The sequence below is a fragment of the Myotis davidii genome, unplaced genomic scaffold (assembly GCF_000327345.1).
Source record: "Myotis davidii unplaced genomic scaffold, ASM32734v1 scaffold147, whole genome shotgun sequence".
Lineage (NCBI taxonomy): Eukaryota > Metazoa > Chordata > Mammalia > Chiroptera > Vespertilionidae > Myotis > Myotis davidii.
This window is the reverse complement of record NW_006383010.1, coordinates 1,455,904-1,464,704: the sequence shown is the minus strand read 5'-3', so window position 1 is coordinate 1,464,704 and position 8,801 is coordinate 1,455,904. Positions and strand designations below refer to the sequence as shown.

The following is an 8,801-nucleotide window of genomic DNA, read 5'->3' as shown; positions in this document are numbered from 1 at the left end:
CTCTTTCTTAGAAAGTTTGCTGCCTTTAAAAACAGTCCATTAGGAGCAACTTCTCTCAGGAAATCTTAGATGAATATTGCCTTAGTGTAAAATTTAATATCTCAGGAAGCCATTGATGAATCTCGCTTATCACCCTGTTCATTTAGTGTCTGTCTTATCACTAGTCATCACTCATTTTAAGTAATAGCGATTCTTTAGGCCTTTTTTAATATTTTTTTCAGTTTTCTAATTATATTTAGTCAGTGGTAATTTCAATTTCTTTAGAAATATTTTCTCTGAAAAATGTGTTTAAATTACATTTCATCTAAGCTTTGTTGATAGGGAATTATTTTGGTCTTCAATAAGCCAGCAAAAGAATTAAGGCTAGCGCTCACCTTAGAAATATCAGTTTAAATTAAAAATAGCAGGAATTATGTTTTTCATCAAATCTAAAACACCATTATTTTATGTACCACTAAGAAAGTACAGCCCTACCAATTAAATTGTGACACCAATTTTGGAGATGTTAAAATGTGAAAAATGTATGACAGAGACTTGCTCAAAAATGGAAGGTTACTAAATCTCTATTGCCATATTGGCAGGAAGCTATGATTTGCTTGTTCTTCAGGGGAGTTTGTTGGTGAAGGAAGAAGGTTGATGTGAGGTGTTAGGAATTTTGCCTGTTGCCACCTCTTAGTGTAGGATATGATTTGAAATTGTTTCATTGCGTCCCAGTGCAGGGATCCTCCTGTGTTTGCCCCTAGTAACTTCTGCTGGGACTTGAGACGCAGTGGGGAGGGGGGAAGCGCTGGGGGCTCTTGCCTCTTCTAAGCACAGAAATAGAGTAGGCAATACTTACTTCACTGTCGTATGCCCTCGGCCCCTGTGTTGGTGTTGCAGCTGCGATGGGGGATGCCCGTGTGCTGGCAGCATTACCCAAGTGCCCGTGCCTCCCTGCTGTCCCCGGGCAGCTGGCCCTGGTCTGGGAAGTGGGGGAGAGTTCCTGGTCCCAGGGGCAGCCCTCCCCAGTGAGATATGGGAGTGGTGGGTGGTTTTCCCAGTCTTCCTTCTTCAAAGAATAGTTCTGAGATGTGTTCTGCATGGTTCCTTGGAGGTGCAGGCGGGAGGGGGCCCTGGTTGCACACAGCGCGTTTCACTGGCTCCTCTCACTTCCCTGTTTCACTCTCCCCACTTCCCGATATCACCTCCCCCCAAATCTCCTGCATCCAACCCATGACTCATGCTCTGTTTGTAGGGAACCCAAACTAAAACATAGGGGCCCTTGGAAATCACCAAGTCCAGATTCCACGCAAAGGAAAGACTCCTCTGCCAATCTTTGCACGTGGCTATTCCTCATCAATTCAAGAATTTGTAGCGAAAAGGAATATGCTACTAATAACGTGATTCGTGTCATTTTTTTTTAATGGCCGGAAGTATTAGGAAGTTACTCCTTTTAAAAACCAGAATTTACAGTTCTGTGCTTTTGAAAAAAGAATCTCTCTCTTGTACATTTCAGCTCCTCAGTTATCTGAAGACAGCACCTCCTGCCAGCTGTTCCTCCCGCCTCCCCCCTTTTCCTCCACCTTCTCCTGACATGTTCTCAGGGGTGTTCTTGCAGGGCTGAGCACTGTGACTCAGGGGCCTCTCTCCTGAGGGCTAATTCCTACAGCCTGTGGTCAACTTGTTCCTTTCATAGATTTAGAAAACCCCTGGCTTACATGGAAACTATAGTCGAATGATGTTAACGACTACATTGACGACTGTTGAGGCATCTCTTTAATTCATGAAGAACTACATTAAATTCCTTCTAATTAGACATGTATAATTAATATTCTGATAAAGCTCTTACGATAAGTTATACCTATACATTCATACATGTGTAGGTAAATATGGATTATATAATGTCTATAGATGTAGGTATGTGTAGATTATATCATGTCTCCACTGGGCTAGAGTTGTGGATAAGCCTTACGTAGGAATGTTCATTTCTTTATTTGCACACACATTTTTCTCCAGTTCCCTGAATCTAACCTTTTACACATGGGCATCTTGGCTCTCAGAGAATGATTCGTCTTCCCAGTGTCTGCTTCTGCCTGCCCAGGCTGATCCCTGTTCCCAGACTCTTTGATGTGTCTGTTTTGCCTGGTTCTCAGACCAAACTCAGCGAGTGAGCCTTATTATTAGCGTTGTTCTCTGGGGTCCACCCTTGGAAATCTCTGTTGATCAGCTGTTTTTCTAACCTGGTAGATAAGACAAGGCTTCTCTGTTCTTACAGTGATGCTTCCCGGCTTAGGACTTAGCTCATGCTGCCCACTGTTCTTTTACCTGCTCCCCCCTAAAAAGGTACAGTCGCTTGCAGTCAGGTTTGTGTTTCTTCTTTTGTTTAGAGCTCTAGTCAGTGGAAACATTCTCCTGTCCTCCTTTTCTTTGCTATTAGCAAGTCCCATTCACATATGTCACTAATAAGTAATGTAAGCATTTACTGAAACTGAGGTGGTCCCTGTGCCCAGAGCCTGGATCCAAAGAGCAGACTGCAGTAAAATGGTGCTCTCTTCAGACTCTGCCATGTAGATACACCCTTCCGCTGCTGAGGTTCTGTACAATCAGAGTCTGCTTTGGGGGCTCAGGAGAGCTGCTTGTCCCTAGATTTACACATCTAAAGTCTTTTTTTTTTTAATATATTTTATTGATTTTTTACAGAGAGGAAGGGAGAGGGATAGAGAGTTAGAAGATCGATCAGCTGCCTCCTGCACATCTCCTACTGGGGATGTGCCCGCAACCCAGGTACATGCCCTTGACCGGAATCGAACCCGGGACCTTTCAGTCCGCAGGCCGACGCTCTATCCACTGAGCCCAACCGGTTACTGCCAAAGCCTTATAATGTAGACTTGACATGAAGGTTTTTCTTTTCATTTAAAATGCATCTTCAGCATTTTTTTATTTATTTACCAAAAGCCTAAAATAATAAAATAAAATAAGCTTGGCCTCTCTGGACCGCTAGCAGGGCCCCGTACTGTGTCGACTGTGTCTCTCTCTTGTCTTAGTGTCCCAGCGACCCCATGTGGACCACAGGAACACTGCCTGGGTCCGGGGACCTCTGAGGCCACAGTTAGCAAGTCCAGAGCTGAGACACCACTCCCTCCTCTCAAGCTTTAGGTTGTGTTCTCAACTACTATGGCTCTCCACACCAGGACTGTGGGAGAGAAAGGACAACTGGGGTGAACTGAAAAGAGGAAAAACTTTGGACATCGCCAGCCCCAAAGCAAAAAATGAAGGAGCTTATAGAAATCTCTGTGGGAGGGAGAACGGCCTGACACTCTCATTAGCTCATCGCCAAAGAACTTCCAGAGAAAAACCAAGAAAAAGCTTTGTGGTTAAATTACTTTTTAGGAAATAAGATTTCATTATGTTCCATAATAATGAACTTACTCATTTCTTCTAAATCTCGATCTTTTTCTTTTTACAAACAATTTTTAACCTCCATTTTATCTGGTATTTAACTTTTTATCAAAAGGAACTTTGATCAGAAAAGGAAAGAAGGAAAAAAATAATTGAACCTGAAAGTCCCTTTCTGTAGGCTTTCACGCTCTTGGTTCATTGTGTGCAACGAAGAATATAATCAAAGCATTTCATTTTTGAAGTTGATCTTATTTTCCCGGGGGCTTTTAAAAAGTACCAGTCATGAGACATTTTCTTTATGCATGGAGCCTGCCAGTTAGATTTTCTTTAACCTGGTAATTAAATGCTCTATGTCTTCTGCCCTCCAGCCCTGGTGTGCCAAGTCAGTGTCCTCATTGCCAGCACCTGCAGAGGGGAGCTGAGCCCTCAGCACCACATCCCTGCTCACGGGATTCACCTTCTCTCTCCCCTCTTTTCTGGTCTCTGCATTCTTAGAGCCTTGTTTTCCTCCAAAACCTTTTGATAGCCAATAACAATCTTTCTCAACTAATATCTCATCTATGTTCTCCATCTTTTTTTGCTAGTTTGGCTGAATGGGAGAAAAATGGAGTATTTAAAAAAAAGAGGGGCAGGGTTATATTTCATAAGAGAAAACTGAAAAATAAATTTAAAATGACATGAATTAGAACCAGATTTCAGATGGCAATTTTGATGTGACTTATAGTATAGTTAATAAGAGTAATAGGATGTGGTGAGTAGGAAATAACTTCTTTAGAACTGACTAGGCCTGGTAACTAACAAAGCAGCCGATGTAATTTCAAAATACAAGGACTAGTCAACTTAGTGACAGCTGACAATGTAGAAGACAAGTTATTGTAGAGTGTTACCTAAATTTTCTTTCCAACCCTGCCCATCCCATCTCTTATCCAAATACTCATTATAGTCAGACAGCTACAGGAATGTAGGGTTCTTTCTCCCTAGATAGACCAGTGGATTCATCCCATCTTCTTCCATCCCAGACCAAAGAAAAGAAAAATGTGCTTTAGAAATAGATACCAACCACATTTTTCCCACTGCTTTCCATTTTCCACTTTTATCTCTTTCACCAGGACCACTAATTAGTACTCCACAATTGATTTTTAAACAATAAGATGTTTCGCTTATTGTAGCAGCTGTTTTTGGTCCGGCATACTTTTTTCACCAGGGGTTTATAGTCCCATTTGATATGAATAATCTTTCTAGACCAGGGGCCAGCAACTGTTTTTCTGTAAGGGCTGGAGAGAATTAGGCTTGGGGGCCATACCCAACCACTCAACTGTCATTGTAGCGAAGAAGTAGCCACAGCCAGCATGTGAGTATAGCTGTGGCTCAATAACCCTTCGTTTACCAAAACAGACAGCAGATGGGATTTAGCCTGTGGTCCATCGTGTGATGAACCCTGCTCTAGATTATAGTAGGAAATGGTAAATATGACTGAAGATTTATTCCAAATGTCAATGTGGAAGTGTTTCTAATTAGGTGAGAAGATATATTGTCCATACGTCCTTTAACTTTTCATGCTTTATTTGTATTTACATTGGATAGGGTTTGTTTGTTTAATTTCCAGGAAAGCTGTTCCAATCTAGCAATTCAATTTGAATCCTTATTTTGTTTGAATTTGACAATCTAGTGATAAAAATCAGTGACAATCGGTTGCCTGACTCACGACCATTTTTTTCCATCTTCTTGGTCATCCAGGCTCTGGAGACTCACTGCAGGGTGAGCGGGGGCTACTCGGGCCTCAGGGATGTTTACCTCAAACATGACAGCTACGATGATGTGCAGCAGAGCTTCTTCCTGGCGGAGACACTAAAGTGAGTAAAAATCATCCGAAAGGATGTGGCCGAGGGAGCTGGGCAGACCTCTGTCCATGTCTTTATCATGAGCACGTTCAGGCACTGTCACGCATGGCTGCCTCTGAATGCCATTCTCCACGCATGGCGATGATTGCAGGTTTGTTTCCGGTCATCGTGTGGGTGTGCTGACTCGGGCTGGCTCTCATGGTTCTGGTGCTCGGTTCTGGTGCTCGAGGATCAAAGCCCAGAGCAGCTTCTTCACTCTGCACTAATGTGTGTATTCCCTCCACGCTTTGCTATACTTGATTCTCCCAAATTCTCCCTCGGATGAATGGGGACACCGATGTGGTTTGGGCTGTGCCTTGTGGTTTTACTGCTTCATACACTCGTGTTTCTCCCTCTAGATATTTGTACTTAATATTTTCTGACGACGATCTACTTCCACTGGAACATTGGATCTTCAATACTGAGGCCCATCTTCTCCCTAAACTCTGCACTAATGAGAAAGAAGTGGAAGTCACTGGATAAAGACAAGACATGTTACATTTTACTCTGCTCATTCCCGTCACTGCATACCTTAATAGTTCCTCTTCTGGTATCCAGGCCCATGATGAATTTTATTAGTAGGTCTGTGATTATTCTCAGTTCTAAAATTGTTTTGCAGTCTTTTATGTTTTTTCTCATAGGCTTAAATGGGACTCAAATTCCTTATCATATCCTTTAGTATTCAGTCAGTAGATCACAGATTTTCTTATTTCACATAATCTGTTATCTCTAAAATTCATAGAGGTGTAGTATCATTTTTGTTAGACAGAATAAAATGGTATACCAGTGACCTCTTAATTACAGTTTTGACTTGACTGCAAAACTTTTTCCTCCTCTATGAGGAGATAGTGTCTGCTTTAAGCTGTAATGTTTTGCCATGTTGCAAAAAGCCATAATAATAAATTAAATATTAAAAAAAGCTTTTTCCTTTTTAATTTCATGTGAATATGGTTTGTCTATCCACCAGAGACAGATCTTATAACTGTGACAGCCTCCGTATGCGGGTCTATCATTATTTGATAGAATGTCTTCTAAAATACTTTACCTACAATTTAATTCAAAATGGAATGCCATTCCAAAAAGATCATCTCATGTTGACCTCATTTCATTGGAACTACAGTATATTTCTGTTGGTGAATTATGTTAGTGTTTCCTAATTTGTGAATTAATTTTCAAATTTTACTTGAAATGTCCTGTGTCATTTCTGGATCATGTGCTGGTTAATTTCTTCCATTCCTCACCACACAGCAAAATGAGCTTGCAAGTTTGGCAGATCTCTGCTATTGCTCAATTATGTTTTTTAAAAGGAAATAGCATCACTCTTAGTGTGTTAGCTTTCGCTTTTTACTGAACATATGAAGAATCGGGTATCGCTAAAGAGAGGATGAATATTTCAAATGATTTTGCATTTGCATTTCATCTTTAACTTTTTTTTTTCCTTGAAGTAAAGAAAACATTACATGTGGGTCAGATTTTTCAGATTTGACAAGGGCCCTTTCTCAAATATAATAAATTATTTCATTTCAGTTAATGAAAGCAAAATTAACTCTGAAAGAAGCTTTACCAATGTATTTATTCATGGTCAATTGAGAAAAATCTAATAAACTTTTAGGTCAAATAAGAATATAGTCTACTTTGGTTAAATTCAATATAGATGTCCCAGCTTAGAAGGAATATGTAGGAATGGATGCTCCCAACCCCCCACAATCCGATAGCAGAGCAGAATAATTATATGGTTCTTCAAAGCATTGTGTTGAGATATGAGTGCTTTTCCCAAGAATAGATTTGGTGATACCTTGTGTTTTCTTATCGTATTGGATCATATTATATATATGACCCCAAGAGCTAATATGGTGATGTATATTCTGAGGTACAAAGACTTTAACCACCTGCTTTCTCCGCCTACAGTGGTCAGATAGATCAGAGCAAACCCATGCATTAAGCTGAAGCATATGAAGTTGCTGCATTTGTAGTTTAAAAACTATCCAATATCAACAATTTCATATGGTTCAACCTAATATTTTTAAGACAGTTATCTTCTTGGATCTCCATAGACTTAATTGTTTTAGGTCTTTCAGCTTTTAAAGGTGTTTCAAAATATTTCTTTTGTCTGAAAGGACCACTTTGTGTGACCTGCTCTTTTTTTTCTATATTGTACATTGGTATACAAAGAATAAATTAATAAAATTAGTAAATTAAAAGTTTATTAAATCATTAGTAATCATTACTTTAATAAATCATTATTGCCAAGTCAATGTGTTTTGAGTCCCAGAATATCTTCCACTCATATGTCAGCTCACCTTATGAAATGAATGGATAGTGAGAGTTCCTTTGTCCCAGAACATAAAGGCAAACTATAAAAGATTATTGCAAAAACCAGGCCATATGTATTTAGATTATAATTTTCACAGAAACATCCTTGGGCTAACAATTTAAGTTACCTGCTTTTCTTTGCATTTAAATTTGATTTGAAAGAGCACAGAGCTGGTATGTATTTCTGCAGCAGATAGGATTTTAATATCAAGTTTATGTACACCGTGCACTATAATGTACCTTCTGTATCCTGGTATAAGTAGGCCAAAAGATTATACTAGACATTGTTCTGCCAATGGCAAGAATAAAGTGTTTTCAATTCTAGAACTTGGATTTTTTTAACGTAAGTCCCAAAACAACAAAAATGTAAGCAAAGGATTAATATTATAGTGATGTAATTTAACTAAAGTTATAATTTGTGTTAATTATTTTAAACAACTGATGTCTTTAGGTAGACACTGTCTTTCATTCATTTGCAGCAATTTCACCTAAAAGGCAAATAATTAAAATAGCACTTAATTCTCTATATGTGTTTTTGCTATACTTTGTGCAATTAATATTACACATAAAATTGTGTGGCAATTTTCAGGACTCGCTGTTTGACATAATTCCTTCATATGTGTTATCCATCCTTTACAATGATTGTTTTTGATTTGTGCATAAATCCATTCTGTCATTTCCAACTTTATATAAATCTTTAATGTTATGGGAAACATAATAGATTGACACATAATTTTTAAAAACTATATTTGTAAAATTTCTCTATTGTGAATAAAGCCTTTTAATATATCTCCTCCTTTGTTATGGTTTTCTCCTTTTAAGTAAGTTTTTGAATATATGTACGGGTGCGTGTGTAGAGTTGCAAATAAAGACATTAGATCTGCATAGCGGTTTCATACCACACCCAGAGTATCCTGACAAGGAAACATTTTCTATTAAAAACTTTAACTTGCAAAGAATTTTGCACGCATGGCCTTTGGTTAAACAAATACCTTTATTAAGAATCTAACATGTTCAACACCAGGGCCTGTAGGGTGGAGCGGGGGGAGTTGATGTCAGAAAAGCATGAAGTATGATCGTTGTGCTTACGTTTACGTCCTCACTGTACCACTGAAACAAAACAACGCAGCATTAGTGTGAAACGACAAGTGAAATTCTGTTCAGGGAGCAGGCCACTAGGATTTGACATGTCCCTCCTTTTGGGGCTTGACCTGGTTCTGGGGACTCCCC

General features: G+C 39.3%; 1 protein-coding gene across 1 annotated transcript in view; it reads left to right on the top strand.

Annotated features, from left to right (window-relative positions):
- MAN1A1 (mannosidase alpha class 1A member 1) overlaps positions 1 to 8,360 on the top strand; it is a 149,717-nt gene extending 141,357 nt beyond the window's left edge. Inside the window, exons 12-13 of the mRNA XM_006778501.2 lie at positions 5,116 to 5,231; positions 5,618 to 8,360. Of these exons, the coding sequence (XP_006778564.1) occupies positions 5,116 to 5,231; positions 5,618 to 5,741 (240 nt within the window). The 3' untranslated portion in view covers positions 5,742 to 8,360. The remainder of the gene's footprint in view (positions 1 to 5,115; positions 5,232 to 5,617) is intronic.
- The last annotated feature ends 441 nt before the right edge of the window (positions 8,361 to 8,801 follow it).